The following is a 26,172-nucleotide window of genomic DNA, read 5'->3' on the forward strand; positions in this document are numbered from 1 at the left end:
ACCCTGTTTCTTCTTAAATTCTCATTTCCTTCATAAAATATTTTGTAGTTGCCTGATTGAAAATGTCCCATTCCCGTCCATTTTAATTCACTCACGCCAAGTAATGTGATGTTTATAACATTCAATTTTTTGCTTGACAATTTTCTAACTTTCCCTGGTTCATGCTTCTCGCATTCCTATTGTGTACGTCGTACAACTCCAGACTCTCCTTTAGCATCTGTGCACATCAGTCTCTGGGCTTCGACCCAGTGGCATCATTACCAAAACCAAAATATACCAAATAAATTAGATCAGTAGCAACAGTAAAATTAAGTTCCAGAGTGCCCCACATACCTTTTTAAATAAATGGGGGAGGGCAGCCTTTCTAGGGCAGGGCTAGGTAAGGTGGATGTCAGATGTTGCTGGACTCCTCCTACCATCCCTCACCCTTGCCCTCGCTGGCTGGTGCTAATGGGAGCTGGAGTCCAACAACATCTGGAGGGCATCACATTGAATATCCCTGCTCTAGGGAGATAAACTTTCACAGCTTTAGGATGCTGTTAGATTTAGACATTACTTTGGATACTCAAATAGCATCCATAGCATGAAATGCCTTTCACTGCCTGTGCCACCTTTGGCTCCTTCAGGAGGAAGGGTGGGACATAAATTGAATAAATAATATATAGATATTAATACCTTAGGTTGGTCCAACAGCTGCACTTCTTCCTCAAAAGAGATATTGTGGATAAACCTGTCCATGTTCCAGTAACATCCTGGTTAGATTGTTATAAGGTAGTGGTATACATGGGCTTATCTTTGAAAAGTGGAAATTTCAACTGCTTCAGAACACGGCAGATAGACTGTTACAAGCCGGGTCAGGTCTGGTCAGTGCCTGGATAGGAGACCACCTGGGAACCATATGTAAGCCACCTTGGGTTTCTACCATGAAAAGAAAGGTGGGGTATAAATGTAATAAATAAATAAATAATTTGGTCCTAGAGTGCTTCCAAGTATTGCACTGTAGAGACCTTTTTTCCAGGGGCCAACACCCATTAAAAATCAAGCAGGTAACAACAGGAGATTGGACGTTGTCAGTGGTGGCAGGCATTCTGATCCCCCAGATATTTGTGCTGCCTTTAACGTACCAGGAATATATTATATTCCTTTAACTGAAACAGACAGTTTGGCTAATTTTATTGACTGCTGTTTTATTGAAGCTAGCTGGTTGCTTATTTTATCCATATGTGTTTATTTTTTAATTATTTTACATTCTGATTTAGTATTATAATTTTTGGTGTTTGATGATGTTCTGATGTTTAAGATTCTAGAATTTTGTCTCTCAATACCAATATTGGTTCCTCAGTTCCTCAGACTCTCTTCCTAGTTCAGGCACAGGGATCTGCCCTATATCTTCTGCTGTGAAGTTAGCTGCAAAGAATTCATTTGTTTTCTCTGCAGTCACCTTATGTTCCTTTAGCACACCTTTGATTCCCTTGTAATCTAAGGTCCAACCTTCTCCCTAGCTGGTTTCCTGATACTAATATATTGAAAGTTTTTTGGTGGTGGTGGTCTTCAGGCTTTTAGCAATGTACTCCGCAGACTCTTTTTTAGCATCCCATATTTTCTGCTTTCATTTCTTTTGCCAGATTTGTGTTCTTTTTTGTTCTCAGTTGGACAAGACTTCCATTTTAATTTTTTAGAAGGATTTTTATTTTTATTTGACCATATTGACTTTGCCTTTTAGCTTCCTTTTGATCAATTCCCTCTTTTGAGAAGTTTTTGAAGTCAAATGTGACCATGTTGGATTTTTTTGCAGTTGGCCATTCAGATGTATATTTAATTTAATAGCACTGTGGTCACTGTTCCATTTGGTCCTGGGCACCACTTAAGATTAAGTCCTGGGTCTCCATCCCTCTGATTGGCTCCATGACCAACTGTTCTAAGGCACAGTCATTTAGGGTATTTAGAAATTTTATCTCTTTGTTGTAACTGGAACACATATGTAGTTCATCTATGTGATGGTAGTTGAAGTCACCCACCAGCACAACATTTCTTCTTTTGGATGCTTCCTTGATTTCATTCTTTATTTCAAGATCTTCCTGAGCATTTTGATCAGGGTCACAATAGTATATCCCCAGTACCGAATTACTCTTGGTGCCCAGTATCTCTACCCACAAAGATTCTATGGTTGGTATTTCTAGCTTGTTGGACTCAATTCCTTCTTTGACATACAGAACAACATCACCTTCTCTGCCTGACCTATACAGTTAATATCCAGAGATAACCATGTTCCACTGGTTTCTCCTTTCCAACTCTTCATTCCTCATTACTCCAAATGATAATGATTTGGTCATTTTGTTTAGGAATTCATGCAAACTAAATTCCACAAGCTAGTAAATCCTTAGTTCAAATCTTGTTGGATCCCTGAACTTTCATGGATTTTCTAGGTAACATTGGATAAGATCCTACTTCTCAACTTCCCCTTCCTCCCATGTGCAATACAGAAATAATAACAGCAACCTATACTGAAGTTAGGATTGTGGCAGTTATTAAGATTATAGAGATAATTCATGTGAATTGATTTTGAATGTCTAAGGCACCGTACTAATGATTAGTAGTAGTAAATTATGTGAGCAATGTGAGCATAAATATGCCTGTATTGTATATGTGAAATCTTTGATGGTACTATGTACCACGACAGTCTGCATGGGGCGTATAATCAGTTCACTGATGCAAGGAAATCTAACAAATTTTCCTTCAAACAAACCTGGGAGGTAATTTGGATGTAATGGAACATTGATAATAATCAAATAATTACTATTGATTTGCTCTTTGGACATCTTCATGAGGTAATTAAGGTGTGCTCAAAAGAAGCTTGAACTGAATGATTGGCAGAAACTTAATTCTAAAAGGTTTCTAATTATGTTCTTTTTCTTAGAGTAAAAGCAAACACTATTTTGGCATTAGGACTTGTCAGGTGTCAGGTTAGTTGGGGCCATCAGCCTTCTCTCTTATGCAAAATAGTCAGTGAACATGACAGACAAATATCACTGCTGAAGCAAAACCACATTTTGTTCTGGATTTCAAAAGCCCCCCCCCAATGCATGGATTTGTAATGAGAGGGGGAAATGATGGACTAAATGAGTGGCTCAGGATTTTTGTAATAATATGAGCTGAAGTCTTTTGAAGGCAAATAATAAGGTGCTCTTGAAGACCCCTCAGACTGAACAGTATCCAGAATGACACATTTGTCTGGTATGCATGTAACACTAAACCATGGTTTATTAAACCATGGTTGCTTTGATCATCTGAACCCTGACCAGTGGCTTCTCTATTGTTTGTTTACTGCCAACAAACTACAATCCAAACCTTTGTTGTCTTACAAATCTTAGTCTGTTTTAACTATGGTTTGGTCTTACATGTAACCCAGCATCTTTCCTTAAGTTAAGCATGGCTTTTTTGCTACTCCATGCTGAATGCTTGTTGAGATACACAGGTACAAGACAAAATCATCAGAAAAACAAACCCATAAACAAGGTATGGTTTGTTTGGTCACACATGGCACAACTCATGTTTAACTCATGGTTTGTTAAGCAAGCAGTGCTTAGTGTTACATGTGAATTACACTGGTATCAATATATGACTGTTACCTATGTACTTTTCTTTTGGCCATGACTCTTTCAAGTGGTTCACATAGCTAAATAATGGCAAATTAGCCTATTATATAATATTGCTTGTTTCAATGGAAATATGATTATGATCACTTCCCTACAATGTTCTAGTTGTGTCCTTTCTTGAACAGGGGTGTACAACAAATGTTATTCCTGTAATGCCTATCTAGTTCTATTTTCCAGAGACGTAGCTGTGTTTGTTGCAGCAACAACAAGAAAGAGTCTTGTGACACCTTAAAGACTACCAGATATATTATGGCATAAGCTTTCATGGGCTACAGTCCACTTCAGCAAAGCTGCACCTACTAATAGTTATTCGTTCCTGTTGCTTTAACAGCTGTTTACCTGGAATTTATTTAACAGCAGGTGGCTTATTTCATGGCCAAGAAGAGTGAATTACTAGTTTTCTATTGAGCGTCACTGTAATTTAGTGGCTAGAATTTGGGCTTGGATCAGTGAGAGCTGTGTTCAAATCCCCATTCAGCTATGAAGCTTACTGGATGACTTTTAAACCTAACCTGCCTAATAGAGTTGCTCAGAGATTATGATGATTAATAAATTTTACGCTGATTTTGTTCTGAAGAACCAAGTATTGTACAAACATACCACCAAATCTACAACCCAGTTAGTGTGGATTTGTCAAATTCTTGCCTCCCAGGAGAAAACTAGCATGAAATCTATTAATTATTGTTGTTGTTTGTAAAAATAATGCCTTTAAATCCCACACTGAATGAATTTTGTCTCTCTTCCACCACTCAGGAAGTGCTACAGTTGGAACGGCAAATGGGCGGACAACTGCTAGAAGAACCAAAGGATTTGCATTTTAAAGGTAGCACTCATAACCTCCGCTTGTCCATTCATGATATCACCCATTCCCTCTGGAAAAGCAAACTGCTGGCTAAATACCAGGTAAGAATTGGCAAGTACTAGGAATAACAATCAATGTGAGATATTGAGATATTCAGCATCACATCATGCAGTGCCTCCCTGAGAACAAACATGCTGAAGTTCCTGATGATTTTACTTTAAAACCAGCTCCTTTTAAAAAAGATGTTTGGTATCTTATTTCTATTTGTGGGCTGACTTGGTTCATCTTTCTTCATTCCAAGAATGTGGAAAAACATCTTTTGATAATATGAGCAATTAAAAACGTTTTACTTTGGCCCATATACCAAGAGGTACAGAGGGAGCAATTCAAGCAATGCCACACAAGTCCCAATCAATTAGTCTCAAAATGCTCTAAGCTTGTGGCAGTCAGCATGTCTCATGTGAGAATATTTCTTAAGTTAAGTGTGCATTATTTTATTTTATTTGTCCTGAATCTACTGCCAATAAACAGTAGGTGATAGCCAACGTTAATCATACAAGGGGTAGACCCACTGAAATCAATGGATCTACTCTGAGTGTGACTTAGCTGGATATCACACAGTATCTTACTTCTTAGTCATATTCACCTAGTCACTTGAGAGTTCAATACCACTGGGACTTACCTGAAATAAGTTGTCCATTTTCATTATTGCTATCACTTCTCCAACAGGAAATTCCTTTTTACCATATATGGAGTGGGTGTCAAAGAAATCTGCATTGTACCTTTACCCTGGAAAGGTTCAGCCTGAACACACTGGAGCTAGTGTGCAAACTCTGCATACGGCAGGTTGAAGGAGAAGGGCAGATATTCCAACTCAACTGTTCGGTATCAGAGGTAAGGAAACTTAGATTTGTTCACACAGTCAGGTAAGGGAGAAAATTATGTCATCTACCCTACCAGTAATACTTCGACTCGAGGCTCAGTATTTTCTGTATATGGTATCCATTAACCAAGGGGCGGGAAACGTTTTAGCCCAAGGGCCGCATTCCCTTCTGGACAGCCTTCCAAGGGCCACATGCCAGTGATGGGCAGGGCTAAAGGCACAAGTGGGTGGAGCCACAAATATAAATATCACCATTGTTTAGTAGCATATATAGCACACCTACCTCTGTATTCATCCAGAGAAGCAAGAGGCCAGGCAAAAACATGCAACAATGCTGCAAAGTGGAGCCAGTGAGGGATGTTGCCTGAGGAGAGGGTGTGTAGCCTCGGGGAGAGATCCAACAGTCAGATAGAGAGACATGGAGGGCTGCATTGGGCCACTGGGCATGAGGTTCTGCACCCCAGCATTAACCTTTTCCCCTCCTACACATGTAAAGCAAGGGAGAAAGACCGTTGGACATGAGCTTATGGAGACTTCAAATCCTTCTTCTGCCATGAAGTTCCTTGTGTAGCTTCAGACACATCTCAAGGGGCTATTGTGGTCCATCTAGCTCAGCAGATAACATCCTTGAAAGTGATAGAGAAATGCTTAGTAACAATGACTAACAAATCCTGATCACCTCTGTGGAAAGGCAAAAGCAGCCATTCACTTCCTTAGCTCCTGGAGAGTAGAAGAACTGTTGCCCCGTTTCCTGAATATAAAGCATGGAGGATATAATAAGTTTATAGCATTTCTAGTGGTCATCTTCGATCCTTATACTGGGCAGACCTGAAAGCTGCTTCTCATATGCCTTAGTGATCACACCCATGTCTGAAGAAATAATGGGGGAAATTGCAGTGTACAGTATAAGCAAGAAGTGGCTTCCTAATTGATGAGGGTTTCTGAATGTGTAGCAAGTTTCTGGGGCCAAAGTAGACATGGGAAGCTGCTTTATACTGAATCAGGCTGTTGGTCCATCTAGTATAGTATTGCCTACAGTGGCTGAAAGTGGCTTTCCAGGGTTTCAGATGAAAGACATTCCCAGCTCTACCTGGTGATGTTGGAAATTGAACCTGAAACCTTCTGCTCTGTTACTGAGCTGCTGCCTTTCCCCTGCATTATACTAACTACGCAGCTGTGCCTTTAAGTGCAGGGTTGTTTTGTTTGTTTACAGAAATTGTCAGTGTTAGGAGTAGGGGGTATTTAACCCTTTGCCCCTTGCTATGAACCCAATCTGGATTGAGGGGCCTGCCTCTGCAATTTCCATAGGGGGAAAAAATCACATTGAAGCATTTTTAACAATCCAGCTTGCAGGTACAATCTAGACAGAGCAAAAGGTTTAAAGACCCCCACCCAAGGGGCCCAAATTGGATCCCTGGCAATCTGTGTTGAAGAAATAGTTCTACACTTGAAGATACAGCTATGTAGCTAACATAATGTGTAGTTTGGCCCTGAGAAGCATAGGCGACAGTCAGGATAATGATGCACCAGGAGGTGAAGTTACAATTTTGTTTGGAAAGTGCTTGCATACAACGACCATAGGAGAAAAGGGAAAGTAAAACCTTATTTCATTTAGTCAAGACAGATGTTAGTCAGGGTTCATCTAAGCTAAGAGGTTATGCTCAATTGTTTGGGATGGAGGTACTTTTCCCCTAAAGTATCAGATTTGCATCTTAATAGTGCTATTAGAACTGGCCCTGTTTTTAGATGCCTAAGTGCCGCAGAGCTTGGAAAAGTTACTTTTTTTGAACTACAACTCCCATCAGCCCCAGCCAGCATGGCCACTAGATTGGCTGATGGGAGTTGTAGTTCAAAAAAGTAACTTTTCCAAGCTCTGGATTGGTGATATGAAACATCTGTAGCCAGTTACAGCTGGTTCACCAACTGCAGTGTCCCCTGGACAGAGAGTGGCTGCTCTTATCCATATTCTGGTAAACCTCCAGATTAAGTTCTGCAAAGTATGGTACAAGAGGTTACCCTTAAACATCAGTCAGTCAAGAATATATATGATAATTGGGACCAGTTGGATGCAACACTTTGTCAGTTTGCAACTAGGTATCTTGTCAATTTTGGTTTCTCATTTTTCCAGTCTTAAGCTCCACATTTCTACATCAGTTTTAAAAAAAAAGTCCTCACAAAAATTCATCAGCATTTTAGGATGAATTTCCCCTAATACACATATTTTAATATATGCATTTTTGTAAAACATATTTTCCCTAATATAATGTGTTTGTGTGTGATATTTTCACTCATATATGCATTTTTATGCACATTTTACCTTAGTGTGTGCATTTTTATACATATTAGTTGGGTGGAGAACTGCTTTGCAAAATTTGGAGAAATGTGTATTTGAATGGCGGCTGTGTTTCAGAAAGTACAAATGAGGTACATTCTCCTTTAAATGCAAATAGAACCAAATTTCTCCGCATCCCTATTTGTGAATTGTTTGTTTCCAAGCACAATTCATTGTGCTGGATCTCTAATCTTCAATTTGCAACTGACCACTCCCACATGAACCTCCTCAACTATTAAGATCATCTTCAGAGGTTCTGATCTGAGTGCTGGTGGCAATCAGGGAAAGGACCTCTTTAGTGGTCTGGCTAATAAATTACATTCTATAGAAGAAAAAGCATTGTGTGTAACCCTGCCCTATTGAAATCAGTGGGAAACTTGGTACAGTGGGCAGGCACAATGGATTTGTATTGCATACCGTTGAATTAACTAATGAGCAATACTCTGGAGGACCAGAACTGTTTTGAGAGTAGTCTTGGCAGATTCAGTTGATTTTGGAGCAGTGGAACTGACCCATTGACTGCATAGGGACATCACTGAGACAACAGCAGAGTAAGTGCCATCACTTTGTGATTTTATATCCAACATGTTTTTAAGGGCTGCCATCTTTGCTATGCAGTGCAAAAATAAAATAAAATCCCAACATAGTCAAGGTGAAGCATTTCTTCTTGCGTAATTAAGGGCAGGCCATCTCATCCATCAGGCTGCTTGCCTTGGCCTCCACTCCCTTTCCCACAGCCTGCTGTGACACGGTCACAATTCCCTCCCAGAGTTTCACCACCGTTGCTTACTTACAAACAACTTCAGTCAAAGGCCCCTCTGAAATTAATAAGGAATGATCCTGATGTCACAGTGCCATAGCAACCAGCCAGCAGTTTTCTTTCTGCAAGCCATATCTCTGAGAAAAAACAGCTCCATCCCTGCTGCTTTTGGATGGTGTTTTCCCTTTCTAAGCCCAGCAGGTCTGTGACGTCCAATAACTACACAACTCCAACAACAACAGAAGGAGCAGCATTTTGGGGATCGGGGGAGAGGGAGGGAGGGGAAGGGCCAGCTGTCCCTTGATAAATGCTGTCCGTTGGGTGTGCACAAGTGCCAGCAGATAAAGAGAAAGGTGGATCAGACAGGGAAACAAATGAAGAGGAGAAAATCCCCCTTTTGCGGAGAAAGGATTCTTCAAAGAGGGCAACAGCATAAAGACTTTCTTTGAGTTACAGTAGGATAAATAATGGTTTATTTCATGGTTCTGCTGCAAGATGAGCCTCCCAGTAGAGAGGGAAGAAATGCTGGTGAGGTTTTTGTGCCAGCAGCTGACATCATAGATTGATTTTCTTACATTTATATATCCCACCTTTCCTCCAAGGAGCTCGAGGTAGTAGGTAGGCTGGGAGGAGATTAGTAAGCATGAGGGAAAAGACACCATGCAAGGGCCATATGAGAACCATGCCGTGAATTGATGGAGTTACCCAAGCTTGAGGTGCCATATAATTCATGGGTGGAGAACCCATGTGTGCTAATTTGTATAAAATGTGCATATGCTTCACATCAAAAACTCTTTTGCAGGAGGGCCCAAAAATAAATCAGTGGCCACACATGTAATAAAATATCTGACAGACTGAATATGAACAGGTGAATCTTGCGCCATAATTGCATTTCCATACTAGAAAAGGCTAAACCTGTTGAATTTCTGCCTCCCTCACATCTGTTAAAGGTCAAGAATCCTGCTTTGCCCCAATGCCAACCCTAAACCAAAGCCTAGGCTGCAATCCTGTACCCACTTACCTGAGAGTAAGCTCCATTAAAAACCAATATATTTATTTCTGAGTAGACATGTATGCCATTGTACATACGTTACAGTGAATTCTTTAAGGTTGCCTGATCTTTAGCTCCTGCACAGCAGGAGGCATACCTAAACCTCTTCACAAAGTATTCACATTTTGCATTTGCCCTGGCAGGGGGATTCTTGAACATCCCCCCCACACACACTTTTTGTGTTGTAACATTTGCAGAAACATACCTTCTAGGGAGTACCTGGTCTCTGACAGTCCCACCACAGGAAGCATTCTTGTTGCTAGGACAAAAAGAAGGGCAACTATGGAGATTCAAAGGACTAGAAAATGAGATAGATGCAGGACAGAAAGTCCACTAAAGGGGACAGGAAAATAGCAGCTCTTTAGAACTGGATGGATTGCTGTCACCTAGGGTCCCAACAACTCACTTGTCAATCACAGCTCTGACTTGTTGGCTAAAAGCACTGAAAAAATGTTAGCCGTGGCTCATCCCACAGAAATCGCCTAGAAGGCTACGTGCACATTTTGTCTCACAGCTTTCTTTCTAGGAGGGCTAAAGACTTCCTTTTTCTCTCTTTTTTAAAAATGCTCAAAATCTGGAGCCCCTGTTGCCTGTGGGCCCAATACATCAGTACCCCATGTACCCACCTCTTGGCAGCCCTGGGGAAACCTGGCCTCTGTCTGGCCTGTGGGACTCTCCCCAGCCACTCCCCCTCTCCCCAGGCCACACCTATTACTGGCCCTACTTTGCATCTTTCTTTAGTGTTTTTTCCCTGGCTGGAACGTGTCTTTGAACATTATAATGCCTCTTGCTTGCTTGATGGGGGAAAACAATTTTGCTTCCTCTTTCACCAACAGTCCCCTCCCTCTCCAAACTGAGTCAAACATATGGTCTGTGGAAAGTTTAGTGCAGCAGTATTCAGACATACATCCCTTTGAGAATCATATAGTTGTGAAAGACATCCACGCTTAGATATGCATTTCAGGGCTTACTCCAATGCACATTCAACTCCTTCTCCCTCTCCACTTAACTTGGGTGGGATTTTGCACATCCAGGTGGCATCTTTTTTAAAAGTCTGACCCCCCAAAATTAGACAGAAGTGGTTATAAGGAAGATTCAGAATAATTGTCTGAAACAGTAGAACCATATCCATGTGATAAATCACACTTGCTGGGATCACCATGGCACCCCTAATTAATTTTATCACCATATGTCTTCTGTTGTTGGATAATTGTGAGATGTGATAGGAGACAATGATTTAAGAAGGAAGCAGTTTCTCTCATACAGATGATCGACTGATATCTCAGTCTTAAAGCTGACCTGCCTTTGATACACCAAGTTCCTGTTTCCAGGGAGCATATTCAATGGGGAACATATAAGTCCATCTCCATCTTGGAGTGATTTAGTCCCAGGGACATGTTTCAGAGTGCACCCTGTGCATTTTGTAGATGTGTAGATTGGCCATACTGTACCCATATATGCCCACAGAACAAGATACAAAGGTAGAGAACAGATATTCACCCTTAAAAGGCAGTAAACAATGAGTCATACTTTTTTTTTAGTAAAAAACCAACAATTTTAAAATGAGTGTTCCGTTTTTAGGATTATGTTTTCTTAGCTATGATTGCTGTTTTTCAGAATCAAGATTGTCAGCTCTTCACTGAGACAGCAGTGTTGGTGGGGGTGCAGGCAGGGCTGGAGATTCCTTGGTAATTGCCAGGCCGTAAGTCCTCAGCTGGCAGCTTGGCTATCAATCTGCCAGGCTAGCAAGGAGGAAGCAAGATAAGGGCAGAGGCCGTTCAAAGTTTACATGCCAAGCCAGAAATCCAGAAGAGACGTCAGTGACGGTCCGGGTCTAGTTTGCCGAGAGATCAGTCCAAGTCAAGGTTCAGGGGATAGGAAGACACACAGTGGTCACGCCTGACATTGTAGTCAGCAACAAGCTGAAGCCAAGGTTTGACGTTCAAGGAGCAGGTTTGTCAGCAGCTGTGAGCCATGAGCATTTTGGCCTTAAGTGGACAGGCCTGCCCCTCTTCTGCCTGACCTTCTGTTGTCTACGTTCTGCAGGTGATGGGGGAGTATCCTGTTCACTGTCTGCGTCTGGCTGAAGGGCTTCAGCTGTGTCTGGGGTGCTCTGCAGCTGAGGGGGAGAAGGAGCTGGGTTCTCAGGAGTTTCCTCCATTTCTCCTTCTGGGTCTGCTGCTTCTGGGTCTGCTGCTGTTATTCCCGAGTCATCCTCGTCTGATGAGTCCTCTGACGGGGCCATGACAAAGATATTAGTTAATGCAAGCAATGTTAACAACATTGGTGGTAAAATTGGTACAGAATGCAATAGTTAGACTGCTGGTAGGGGTAGACAGCTGACAGCATGTGACACCTCTGCTAAAACATCTCCACAGGCTGCCCATATCCTACTGGGCCAGGCTCAGGGCTCTTGTGTTGATATACAAAGCCCTGAACAACTTCGGTCAAGGATACCTTAAGGTCCTTATGTTCCAGCCCAATCACTGAGATCATCCAGAGGAGTGCTATTAGTTTTCCTCTGTGTAACAGAGGCCCAACTGGCCTCAACCAGAAGTCAGGCATTTAGTGTTGCCAGTCCCATGCTATGGAACACCCTTCCAGCAGAGATTCGGCAAGCATTCTCATTTTTCACTTGCAGGCATTTCCTGAAGACTTTTCGTGCCAACAAGCCTATGCAGCTGTTTAAAACGTTTTTTGAGTCAGCCAGTCATTTTAATGGTAGTTTTGTATCACTTTTAAATGTTTTTTTTGTTTCTGTACACTGCCCTGAGGTTTTGTGATAACTACTTTTATAACTAACTAGCTAAGCAAATAAACAAATTTCAAATTTCAGAAAGCAATAACTAGTTTTCACACAAATACAGTCATTATAAAAATTGTTTTGACAGTTTTTGAGACTCCTCTTCCACTGTGAAAATGTCACAGCTCAAGCCCAACCATCCACAAGCAAGCTTACAGTATAGCAAAGGTAGGGAACCTATGGCCCTCCAGATATTTTTGGATTCCACCTCCTATCAGCACCAGCTAGCATGGCCAATGGTCAGGGATATGGGCTCCTACTGGGAGGAAGGGCAGGATATTAAATACATACATACATATATATGTCCGCAACATCTGGAGAGCCATAGGTTCCCCACCCTTGCAGTAGAGTAAGCATCATTTAAAGGCTGCCCAGTGTTCATCATCTTAGAACAGCCTTAGTTTGAAGTCTTTAAATCCCAGAAATTGGGTTTTGTTTTTCTGGAACACTTTTGAAAGGCCAGGAGATAGCAGCTGAAACTTATTTAATTCTTCATTGTGAACATTGCATGTAACATCTGCTTGGTTATTGGGTGTATATTTAGCTGGGGGCTCCATAACATTAAAGACAGATGGTAAAACAAGTATCATAAACAATTATTACAATAAATACTGTACTGAAGTAATCTCTAATGCAACCTAGCAAGAAGCAAAAGGGTGGGTATTATCTTTAGTAGTGAAACTCTAGTCTAGAATATAACAAGTGTCATCTGCTTATACATAATGGGATCCAGTAACAGTAACATAATGGGACCCAGTAACAGCAAAATGTGGAAAGAACATGATTTCCCACCCCAGTGCTCTGATTTTGTCTGTCAGAGAGAAATATGAAGCAGGGTTGACACAGCTGTAGTGTATATAATGGTGATTTCTCACCCAGAATGTCCCTTTTATTTTTGTAGAGTTTTGCCTATGACCATACCACCCTGAACACACCTGATCTTGTCTGATCTCAGAAGCTAAGCAACATCAGGCCTAGTTTGTACTTGGTTGGGAGACTGCTTGAGAATTCCAGGTGTTGTTGAGTTTTCCACTAGTGATGTTAATCATACACATAAACATCCTCCAGCTTTGCCTCATCTCACAAACAATTTAGGCTTCTCAAGTGTTTCCTTGGAATTGGAGATGCCAGCTAAGCTCTCCTGAGCCAGACTTAGAAACGGATGTCAGGGATTCAAAAAAGCCCACCTCAAACAAAAAGCAAGCATCACAAGTCTCTGAATTCTGCTCCAGCTTTGATTAAAATCTGAACAGGAGAAGAATTCCAAGTTTCCCTCTCTGCCCTCAAAACATAATTCCTGCTGGCCTCCCCCTCACCCAATTCTCTAAACACCCACTTCCATGCGCTTTACTTACCTGTCCAGAAGTGATGACATGAGTAAGAGTGAGGGATGAACCATTGCCCTGGTTTTCTGCTGTGCATTGCTTTGAGAGGAAAGCACAGTGTTCCATGGAATTTGCAATCTTTCTAAGGTTGCTGTAATGATGGTTGTATATTGTAGTGGCAGCTGTATCTGCGGTCTTCAGATACAGAGACCCATAAGTGACCCATATAGGGTCTACAAATCTTATCAGTGTCAGAGATGGAGTGCAATGTTTCCCATCCAAGTGCGGTGTTTTATAGTGGAATTAGTGGGAGCCATTCCATTTGCACTTGGAGCTAAACCAGTCCCCTGACATTACTAGTGACTCTAGTCATTAAAGAGCTAAGCCTTCTCTTATCTTCATAACCCCATTTTGAGTCCTGTTTCTTGGACACACTGAAGGGTGATGGAAAGTTGGGAGATGGGGATAGAATTTTGGCAACTGGCTAATTATACTTCTGAGAACCCTGACATAGAAAAGGACTTGAGGTTCAGTCCAGGTAAGCCTTGAGCCATATTAGTACTTACAATTGGCCAAATGGAGGTTGTGCATCTCTCTGCCTTCTTGCATTCATCTGCTTTTGCAGGAGTTAGTAGCAATGGTAAGAATGCCTAGGAGTTGAATGTCCAACGCACCTGCGTCTGTGGACTGGCCCAGCCCAGTTTAACAGATGTAAAGTAGGATTTGGAATGTAGGAAGATAGTAAATAAGACTAGGGAGGAGAGGGGAGGTTACATGGAGAAGGACGTGGGCCAAGGCCCTGAGCAGTTAGAGAAAAATAATAATCAGCCATCACCATGCCCATTCATTCTGTATAAGAGAAAGTCTTATGCAGATAAGCAAACCATACAGGAACTTTGAAAATCTGGGTTCAAGCCCAATCTTCTTACTTAGTTTCTGATGTGACTCTTTCTATTTTTCTTCCATCCCATTTTTCTTTTTTCTTTAAAGAGCCTCCAAGTTGAGCTTATTTGGTCTACAGACCATAAACTTTAAAAACAATGTAAGGTTAACAATGCAGAACGTTTTACCCCAACCCTTAATAATTATGACCTAGTTTTGATGGCTATAGCCAGGAACTTTGCTATGTTTTTTGTGATCTTATAGTTGGCCATTAAAACTGAGGCATAAAATTCATCTGAGTTCCCCAAGTGTAGAGAAAGTACTGGGGAGATAAAATGGGATCTTATATGCCTGTAAAAATTGCAATACAGAACGTGGATTAATGTTTTGACTGAGCCAATTTCACAAGGACAAACTTTCAGATGCCAAGAGCCCCCAATAAACCAGCCTTCCTTAACTGCTGATGGGAAAACATTTAACCTAGCAACCGAGTATGTTCTCCTGTATCTAGGAACATTTAATGTTGCTAGATACATAGCAGACCAACAGTCACCACTAGGTTGTAGAACAAGGTGGTGAGTACTCATTTACCAGAACTAATGAATTTTGCGCATGGGCAGAGCAATCAAAATGATAGGAAGCCAGTGTAATTTATGCCAGGGAAAATTATGCCTGTGTAATTTGTCGCTATTCCGAACTCTGTTCAGGAGCATGACTGCTGCTAGCTGAGCTGGCCCGAGCCTAGCAGAGGGAAAACAAACCTTTAATGTAGAGCTTGACTTACACAACCCTTTTTGCCAGTGTGATTTCTGCTGTGTCATGTGACCAAACTGAATGGAGTTTGGAACAGGGTAAGTCTCTCCCTGTCCTGCCCCCGGAACACCCCCTTTCAGGACTTACCCTAGTCTTGGTTCATCTGGCTTCAGCTGAGCATCAGCTGAGCCAAGATGAAGGACTTACATTGGCATATCTCTGGCTGAGCTGGGATGAGGTTGTTCAGCTAGCATAGCCCCAGCTGAGCCCAGAAATCCGCCTATTCCAAACTCCACTCATTCCCGTGGATCTTGGGTTTGGATTGCTCCCTATGATCTCTTTGATGCAAGAGCCATAAGCCTTATAAATGTTTGTTTATGTGGTAAATTTTCCAGTAATTCCTGTGTGCTTATCCTCATCTGTGTAAAATAATATTGTGTATGTCTGGGTGTCCTCCCCCAAGAACACCAATGTCTACTGTACTGATACCTGCAGTACAGTTGATTATAAGGAAGAAATGTCTAATATATTCTGCTACACATTTCCATGGGAATCTAGAAATGGGTATATAATAGAGCTCTCTAAAAATTCCCTTTTTCCAAAATAAAGCAGAAGAAATCAAGCAAATTTACCACATTTAGTGAGTAATTTTCTCAGCCCCATAGGAATGCTGGTTGGGTTTTTAGAAGTGTACGGATTTGACAGAGTAATGTTATTTTAAAAGGTTTCATTCTATTATTTATTATTTATATTCTGTACTGTACTTGATAGTTATTTTGTACACTGCTTTGAGATTTATTTATTTTGTTTTTGAGTTCGGTTTGGTATATTGTTTTTATATCTTTGTATTGTATTTCATCTCTAGTTTGCATATTGCTCTTGAGATTCCTTGATACTGTATTTGATTTTTATATGTTGTGAATTGATTTTCTTTCTTCTTTTTTGGTATTGATTTGTGTTTTTGTATGTTGCTTAGTTATTGTTTTGCAGGTACTTAAGCTTTACTTTGTACAATATTTTGAAATTATGTACTTGATTTTTTTACTTTTTGAGATTCTTTTGACTATAAAGCGACTAAGGAATTTTCTAAAATAAATAAATAAATAAGCATATAGCTCCATTCGTTCATATGGGGGCAGTGAAAAACGCAGGTCAAATGGAGCCAAAAGCCACCATCCATGAAAAATCTATAACAGGTAGTCTTTGAGCAACACTTTCATATTTTACCCATAGTGCCCCCTCCCACGATAGGAATTAATAGAATGAATAGTTCGAATGGGTGGGGAAAAGATGCTGCAGGAACAAAATTTGGGTGGTAGTGAAAAGCCACTCCCTCTTGTATGTCATCCTGAGGTCATTGGAAATTTCCCCAACCTTCCCACCTCTTAAAATCAGTTGTATATAATAAAATAGAGCAACCTAATTCCATTAAATTGCATGGGCCCAGTTTTGTTTGTGCAAAGCACTTGTCAGCCAGAGAAGGCATTAATTCTTGGGTTTCAATCTGAGTAGGAGAAGAATTTGGGACCTTTAAAGCTCACCTCTCATTTGAATCAGACTTTTATGAGTCCCTGAAGTTCTTACCTGAGCTTGGCTTCAGAGGCTTTAACTGCCACCCCACTGTGCAGAATCTAACATGTGAAACAGTATTTAAGATGGACCTTTTGAAACTATGCCATCCTTACAATACTGTATTATTGTGTATTATATTGTGTCATTTATTGTATTTCCTATGTTATAGTATTCCTATGTTCACCGCCCAGAGAGCTATTGCTAGTCGGGCGGTATATAAATTTAATAAATAATAATAATAATAAATAAATAAACTTTGCATCCTAAATTTTGTTGTTATGGTGAGATCTTTTTATGCCCTGAAACCTGGCAAGATTTAAAATGGGTTTATTTGTGGCAATGCATCATGGTGTGCTAGCTATATCATGGATATCAAGGCACGTAGTTGAAATATAAGGAAATTGACATTTAAAGTGGATCTTTTTTATTGTTTTAGTAGTTCAGACACAAGGCTTGCTTTGCTTTTCCAGTCGGCTAATGTGATGGCCAAATTAATTTCCTTTCTTCCGCTGCAGATGAGAGATCCTGAAATGATACATTTTTATTGTTCTCATCTACTTTAAATGTCACACATTTATAGAAGGGGTTTTTGTGTGTGTGTGTGGCTTTAATACAGGTTTTAACAATATATGTCTGTCTCTTCCAGTCATACTTCTCAGTCAACCTTTTCTTCCAAGGAGATAGGCACTATTTTATCTAATTTCATTCAGCAGTGAATAGAGAGGGGAAAGGGTGCTGATCTCAGGGGGGAAACAAGAGAGAGGTCAGAGTATTAGTTCTGCTACTGAGTTGTTTGGTTATCTTGGACATGTTTTGACCTCAATTTCACTATCTGCACATGGGGTAATTATGCTTCATGAATTGATTTGGAATGCTACAAATGAGGCTGCATATGAGGGCATCTTCAATTTTATCAGGCTGCCCAGTGATGCGGATCCATTATTCTTTTCTTTTCAGTTTGTCAGTATGGTTTACCCAATAGCTTTGAAACACCTGCTTGTCATGACATTTCTTCCTGCAGAAAGTTTTCTTTAAAACAGGCTCCTCCGAAAGGTTTTTCTCTCTCTTTTAGGATTTATTTGGGTGGCAATCACCTGCAGAGCTCTTGCTGATTTTAACTGAGGACGGGCAACACCTGGACCTTAAAATATTTAGGCCATTGGACCTTAGCATATTTGAAAAGGGCATTTTACAAAATGAATATGCAGCAACATGCAGTCAGGGATGATGGGAGGTGCAGTCTTCTGCTAATAATACTACCTTTTCCTCCACTCTTCTCTGAAATGCAGGAACCTACTGGCATTGAATATCCACTCATGGATCCAGCAAGTACCATCACCACCATAGTAGGACCCTGTGCATTCAGTATCCCCCTCCCAATCCGACAGAAGCTTTGCAGCAGCCTAGATGCTCCTCAGACAAGAGGTCATGACTGGAGGATGCTGGCTCACAAACTAAAATTGGACAGGTGGGTAAGCATGTTGGCCACACAAGCTACACAATGTGGCAGTTGGCAGATACATTGATGTGTGTGTGCTTGCAGGGTGTAGCACAATCAGTTTGGAACTTCTGATATACAATCCACATTGAAATTTTATCTTGCACAGATCCAGTCATTTCAAATAAATCAAGTATGAGAATAGGTTTCACTGGAACCAGGGGGATGCTTGCAAGCACACCTTTATTTCTTTGGATTAGGCCCTGTGTCCCCTAATTAATGCAGGCAACAGAAGGTGATGGTGGCTCCTGTGCTGTCAACCAGAGAGCCTAAAGAGTCGTAAACAGAGTGGGGTTTTTCCCCTGCTGTTTCAATGCATGCTTACTAGTAGAGCAATGACTAGGAGCAGTAGAATTGTGAATCATGCAAGTGGGGCAGAATGCGGTACTAAGTCACTGCAGCTGAAAGAGATAAGGACATCAGGCATTGCTGGGAGGCAGTGTCTGTGCTGGGGGCTGTGGTCTACTCAACTGCTGCATTCCTACACAGTCCCTGCTGACACCTGCTTTTATGCCTCTCCGTGACACGTGCCAGCAAGTGGTAACTGTGGCTGAATACTACATTCAGTTCCCCACCACCACTGCTGTTGCTGCACAAGCAGCTGATGCTGGTGTTGACACTGTAGACCAGGGATGGGGAACCTGTAGCCTTCCAGATATTATTGGACTCCATCAGCTCCAGACAGGATGACTGATGATCAGAAGTGATGGGAGCTGTAGTCCTGCAACATCTGGAGGGCCACACATTTCCTACCCTGTTTTTGACCATCTAGTTTAATTGTGCAATGTGTGGCATTAGGTGAATAGCATAATTCTTAACTATAGAATTGTCCCATTACAGGTACCTCAATTATTTTGCTACGAAGTCGAGCCCCACTGGTGTGATCTTAGACCTTTGGGAAGCCCAAAATTTCCCTGACGGGAACCTGAGCATGCTGGCCACAGTCCTTGAAGAGATGGGAAGACACGAGACATTCGTTTCATTGGCAGCAGAAGGAAAGTACTGAGGCGCCCTTAGAATGAGAAGGAAGGAATGTTAACCATGTCAGCTGTGACTAACTCAAACCGAGCACCCCAGACCAATGCATTTCCTAACACGAGGCATTCCAGAGGGGGGAAAAAGACACAAAATCCTGACTTTTCACACGCATTCTCCTTGTACATTATCACAGAATTGAAAGGAAATCACACAAAGTTGTTACCTTGATAATATAATTCAATCTAACATTCCTCTCAGCTTGGCTGTACACTGCTTGGTACAGGATTTTACAGTTTCCTAGGAAACGCTTTTTATTGCTATCCAGATATATGGATAAACTTTCTTAACAATCCCAGTTTCTATGAACGTTGTTTACATCAAATCCTGGGCAGCGGGATGGAAAGGACTGTCCATGGCTCTCTTTTTATATATATATATATACTTTTCTTTTGTTGAAAGCCATTCTAGACCAAGCCATGGACAAAGCAGGGTTGTGGCTATTTTCAGATAAATCAGTTCCCAACACTCATTTCAAATGCATTTCATGGTTGCAAATCTGTCCATCAAATGTCTTAAAATAATCCTCCCGACACCAGACTGTTTTCTAGATTGAGTTGTTAAGTCAGAATTTTAAACTCATGCATCTGGCAAGGAGATAATGTAGAAGCTGAGCAGGAATGCACGTACCTCTCCTTACCTTACCCAGGATGCCTGTGTCCTTCAGTGACTTAAAATGCAGGGATTCTGTCCCCCAACTCACAATATACCCTGTCTCCATCATCAAAATGTGTGCGTGTGTGATATGCAATTTGGCGCTGTTTGGAGAGAAAAAAATTACCAAAAAAAATTTGCTTGTATGATTATTTACTGAATAGTATCTAGTGCAAGGAATATTATCTTTCTTATTATTATAACTATTATTTTTGCTTTCCAAATTTATCCATAACATTAAATATTTGCGCAGTGACAGCCACCACCCTGGAAGCCGTTTGTGGCTGCCAAGGGCTTTCTAATCCTTTCTAGTGGGAGACTGTATCCTCTTCTGTTCTAGCCCTGGGGTTCCCCTTAATGCCCGTGAGCTACTGAATGGGTTGCTATCAAACTACAAGCCTTTCTCATGATAAAGTTGCCTTCATATTGATAACAGAGCCCAGACTATGTTGGCCATCTTGTTACACAAACAAGATATTTCACATTACATGAAAGAAACACTGCAAGTTAATCTACCCTTATGCATTTAAAGCCATTCTCTAGTGGTGTTGATGCTGTCTTCTCTTTCTGTTTGCCATAAACCTTTGAAGTGGGTGGATATGCAGTCTAACAGAGGGATTCTAAGCATATCACTATTTTGTTTGTATTGGCTTTTTCCAGATACTGGTCTCAATCCAAAGATGCTTGTACTTTTTTTTTTAAAAAAAGTGTTTCATGCAAGTTATTACTTGCTTCACAACTAAAGAGTGATGGTTTGGATTGCATAGACTCGTTTATTTCTAAACGTAGAGACAAATGGCAATGCATTGCTGAAGTTAAGGGCAAGTAACTTGCTTGTATGATGACTTGGACATTTGAAACCAGAGTAGGGATTAAGTCTCAGCATGCACAATGGATACTGTGAGTTCCAGTCCACAGCAGGGACCTTTAATCAGAATGTGTATCTGGAAGGCACATCAGTGAGGTTGATGTTGATTTCTTGTATAGAACAAATATCCTGCAGACGTGGGGCTCCACAGGGCATGGGTGGAATATTGCTGACTTGGAACAACGTTTTGCCTCAGGCCAGGGAAGTGATCATCCCAAAAGCATGTAAATATTTCTTTTCCAGAATCACATGCACAGTTTCTTTGAGCATCTAAAATCCACCAATTAGTATGTGAAAATAAATGTGTGATCCTCAAGAAAAGCCTTTTTTTACAAAATAAGAATGTTAAGCGTTTTCCATCATCTAGCCTCAAGGATCAAGGACAATGAATAGACACTGCTGGTGCCCTGGCTTTTGGTGGAGCAAAGTTTAGCTCTCTGATACACGCAGTGGCCTTTTACAAAGCTTCTAATCTCCCTGCATCCCATTTTAAACACACACCCCAGGGTCAATGAAGGAGCACTGTTGTGCTGTCAATTTAGAATAGCAAGGGCAGAATCTTCTCTTTCCTTTCAGTTTTAGTTCCTTTTCCCACACCATACTTGTTCTCAAAATTGTTTGTCATATGTGTTCGTTTGCATCGTTGTTCTGTGCAAGGATATGTTTTCATTCCATGCCCCCTCCCGGCTGCTCTGAAGTGTTAGAGCATCTAATGTTGATGGCATGTTGACAAATGAAATTGGTTGGTGGTTCATTTGTGGCCTTGTGCAACTTTATTTTTGCGGTACTTATTAAGGAGAAGATCTTCTGTGAAAAACCAGGGCATCTCTTTCGCTTTCTTTCTAACATTCCCATGTTACCATCTGTTACCATCATCACTTGCTCAAGGACTCAGTCCAGCAAGCTGATTATATATCACTTTGCACTCCTCAGCAGGATTTTATTTCTCTCAAGGGTCTCAAGTTTAAAGGTAACTATGAAAATTCCATTGGTTAATATAGAAAGTGAATTTTGTTTTGACATTTTCCCCATTTTGACATTTCCACAGGCTTTTATTTTCCACCCAGTGACTGTGTTTTTCTTAAACACAGAGCAGCATTCATAAAACCTTCTCTGTGAAGAAAGTGGTTGGCGTTCAGCCTTTACAGTGAAAGTAAAGGACAGGTTTTGACTGGGTTTCTTAAGGCACTTTTCAAAATGTGGTCAGGGTTTGGTCTGGAATGCTCTAGCTGAACTTTGTGAGTGATTCTGGATCCAACACTGCTGCCTTCTTGACTAAGTTGTTCTTTGTATTCAGAAAGAGCCTCTTCAAAAGGCAACTACAGGAAATATTGGAGTCAAAAGGCCTTTCTCATTCATGTATTTCTGAATTCCATTTTGCATTTAATACGTCAAATGGTTCCACTGGAAGGTTTCACACTCTGTATAACCCTTGAAAGTACCTGTATGGTTTCATCCGCCATGCATATTCAGGGGAAATCTGTATGACTGCTATTAAGCCATAGCATAGCCTACCATCATTGGGTTGAAGCAGAAGGCCGTCTAAATCGCAGTCTGGTACAAGCAAAGAGAAAATGTAGTCTGGATAGATGCTAGTACTTTGCAGCTAGAGGAAGATGGAGTGGAGTAAATTGAGTGTTAGGACCCATGGCACCAGGGAAGACTATTGACACAGTTGGAAACATACTGATGAAGAGACCTGTCCCTTCTTTTCTAGGAGGGCAGGGTTTGTAAAGCAGCAGTTGAGGGTGCTATAAACCACTTGTTTTGTACGGAAGCCCTGGAGTGGGGATCTCAGGCCCATCTGCTGAATGCAGCCCTCTAGGACTCTCTGCCTGGCCCTTGGGACTCTACCAGGCCACACTCCTTTCCCCTGTCCTCACCACTCCTGCTCTATAAGTAGTTTTGCCTGGCTGAGATGCATCCTTGAACTGTGCCCTTGATAAGCCACTTGTTTGCCTGGATGGTGATGCGTATGTGTGTGTAGAAACCTCTGCCCACTGCATGGCTGGAACGTAGCATACTATTGTACACCTCCACTGCTCTGCCCACTTTTTCCTTCAGCCTCACCTGTCACTGGGTTTCACCCCCCTCCCCCGCAAAGGTTGCCCGGAAAGGACTACAGCCTTCGGGCCGAAAAAGGTTCCCACCCTTGTCATACCTGAACAACTTCCTGGTGAATCAGGGTAGATATAACTCTGCAGATGTGATGGAGAGAGCTAGAAATAAAAAGGCTGTTGAAGCTCTAAGTGACCCTTTGCCTGTGATTCCCAACTGGCAGGACAAAGAGATAACTAAACCAGCATGTTAACTCAAACCTTCTTCCAAGGGCACCTTGAGAAGAAGCCTTATTGTTCCTTTGCTGCTGTTAGGATGGCTGACTGTAGTTAGAGCCACTAGGCCTCAATTGTGTGATTATCTGAAAATATACAGTTTAACCTCCTCAATAAAAAAAACTGTATATTCTTGATGGAAACCAGAGAGTATATTGGAATCTCTTCTTATAAGAGGGAGCAATTTCATGTCAGCTAGTCTTTAGTTGGGTCATAATTCAGCAAATTCTCTTGAGGAACCTAGTTAGCCTCTCTTTGTGTGTGTGTGTGTGTGTGTGTATTGCACATCCACACATGCTCTAGGCTGAATAAGCGGTGGAGCCACCATTGCATCCAACATCCAGGGTGGGCTGTAATTGCTGTGTTAGCTCCAGGCTGGCATAGCAAAGAGATCTTAATCAGGCCCATTGTGGTAAATGGAGTTACTTAAGGTCCAGTGGATCCTTACCTGGCTTTGCTTTCCCCCCTCCCTGTTGCCAAAATGCTCCATTTCAAGAGTTTACACCACCAGCAGTTAGCTTCCACCCACCACACAGGGTTCTTCCTGCTGGCAGACCACCCCCCCTTCCAGTGGAGAAATATCTCAACTGCATCCAAACTGTACTGTTGGGGATTTGGATTGCTGTGCCCAGCAATTTTATTAGTTAGAGTCCATCTGTACAGACTGACAGCTTTTCTCTACACTTATGTTTACAACATTCACTTCCCAATCCTGTACATGTCTGCTCAGAAGTAAGCCACACTGAGTTCAATGGAGTTTAATTCCCAGGTAGGTGGGTATAGGATTGCAGCTATAGTCAGTTTACTCATTTCATAATTCCCCTAGAATAAGTGAGCTGTAGCTGGTGCATGGGATATCATCATCATCATTCAAACTCTGGGTGTACCCTCCCTTATTAGCATGCCAGAGAGCTCACCCCACCTCTTCATAGTGCCCCTCTTTTCAAATGGTTAAAGATGTATTTGGCCATTCCAACCTCTCTGAAAAGATAAAGGAAGGAACGTGGCTAGAATCATAATCAGCATTAGCACCTTGAAATTTGATGGCAGTTCATATTTGGTGGGTGTCCAAAGTGAGCTCTTAGCTCCACCCCACATTTCAGCTGCCTTCCCTTAACATCTCTCATTACACTAATTTATGCTTCTTTGCAGAGGATTTTAGGCTGTGCCATTTTGCTGAGTGCAGCAGGAGTGGAATGCTTGTAGCCTGTTAGTTTAGGAAGGTGAGCAAAGATTAGAAAATTGGGTTCACAGATTCTGTCTTCTAAATATAACAGAGTTGGTGCTTTTTGTTGGGGCTTGCTTGTGTGGGTGCATGTCTTATGTAAGGTTTCACAAGTCCCCAGCACCCTCAGAGAGAGAAGCCTCTGTATGGTAAAATGTAGATACACCCCAACCTGGTTTCCAACTCTCATCGGTGCTTCCCAACATTGTCAGTGGTCAGGTTTGTTGAAAGCTGTAGTCTGGATGGGGAAGGCTGGCATACACCATCTATGTACATTGGTCAAGACACTCTCTTTAGTCATATATATCTGTTGGAAAGCAACACACAAAATTGCATCCCACCCTATGTTTGCTATGAACCTAGAGCTAAACTCACACATAGAAATGTAGATGGGTGTATGTGTGTGATTAAATTCATGTCTGAAGAGACAGGAGGGAGGGAGGCAGAATAGCAGAGAGTTGGAGAAACCCAAAATCCTTGGCTGTTTCTGTGCGCTTGAGCCGACTGCCATCTAGTGGCATAATACACAATCTGAATGTGCTGTGTGTGTTTTTGTTTTTGATTTTTTTCAAACTAATGAAACAGACTTTCTAATCTTGGTAATGAATGCAATTTCTTATAATTTTCTTGTATTCTTTTAAAAATAACCATACTCAGAGTTAGTGCAGAGCAGAGAATAAGAGAAACTGCAATGATGAGGAGTTTAATATTTGTCAGCAGAAGGAATCAACCCAGAGATAAGACACATTAAAAAAAAATTCAGAAGCTAAGCTGCCACAATTCTTGCAGTCTTTTTGGTATATTTGAAAGGAACTGATAATTTTTCCCATTCCACTCTTCTAATTTTGCAGATTTGCCTATTGTGTATAGTTTATTCATGATGACATGTCAATTGCTAGGAATATAAGTAAAATATATAAATATATCTATATACATACGCATTTATATAAAAGTAACCTGAGACGGTAAAAACTGTTTTACTTCTTTATTTTTAAAATCCTATGATGAAGAAGTTATTTTAGCATCTTTTTGCCATTTTCTTGTAGCATTTCTCTTATCAAAGCAAATAGTGTATTCAGATATACTGCATTTTTAAGTTTAAATAGATCATCCTTGGAATGATCAAGGCTTAGCTCATTGCTAGGATGCGTATGATGTTCTGGAGTCTCTTCAATAGATTTTCCTTTCTCAGTGTGGATGAGCCTTGCATTTTTTTATACAAGCTCCCCACATATTTATTTCTTTTAACTTTGAATATCTTTTGAATAATGATTGAGGGATCATTATACACTTCTGTTTTCATGGCTTGACATCTGTGGAAACCATATGATTCATTCACCCTAACTCAGCAAGAAGGGGCCTCACATGCAGATGCATGGGAATGGGTTCAAGTACTGGCATTATCCATCCTTTCTATAGTAAGGGGTGACAGCTTAACAGGTGCCAAGAAGGGCATAGCTTAGCTGCTGTATGTGGACATCTCTAGGTCAGACCAACACCTTTTGCCTTCCAGTCCATTTCTTCTGCTCATAAATCAGGTCCAGGGGCCACATGTGGCCCTCTGGGCCTCTCTGTCTAGGAACTGGGACTCTCCCTAGGTCCCACCCTCTTCTCAGGCCACACACCCCACAGGCCTTGCCTCATCCCCTCCCAGAGTGTTTTAGCCAATCTGGCATATGTCCTTGAACTCTGACCATGCCTCTTGTTTTGCTGGGAAGAATTGTCCTGAGTGTGGATAGC

General features: G+C 41.3%; 1 protein-coding gene across 2 annotated transcripts in view; it reads left to right on the forward strand.

The window, feature by feature from the left end:
• Nucleotides 1–21,149, forward strand: part of UNC5C (unc-5 netrin receptor C) — a 526,682-nt gene extending 505,533 nt beyond the window's left edge. For both annotated transcript variants that reach the window (XM_061582981.1, XM_061582982.1), the window contains 4 exons: nt 4,410–4,559; nt 5,188–5,352; nt 18,109–18,287; nt 19,158–21,149. In XM_061582981.1, the coding sequence (XP_061438965.1) occupies nt 4,410–4,559; nt 5,188–5,352; nt 18,109–18,287; nt 19,158–19,323 (660 nt within the window). In that variant the 3' untranslated portion in view covers nt 19,324–21,149. The remainder of the gene's footprint in view (nt 1–4,409; nt 4,560–5,187; nt 5,353–18,108; nt 18,288–19,157) is intronic.
• Nucleotides 21,150–26,172: the final 5,023 nt, after the last annotated feature.

This window comes from Rhineura floridana, chromosome 9 (genome assembly GCF_030035675.1).
Source record: "Rhineura floridana isolate rRhiFlo1 chromosome 9, rRhiFlo1.hap2, whole genome shotgun sequence".
In the NCBI taxonomy this organism is placed as follows: domain Eukaryota; kingdom Metazoa; phylum Chordata; class Lepidosauria; order Squamata; family Rhineuridae; genus Rhineura; species Rhineura floridana.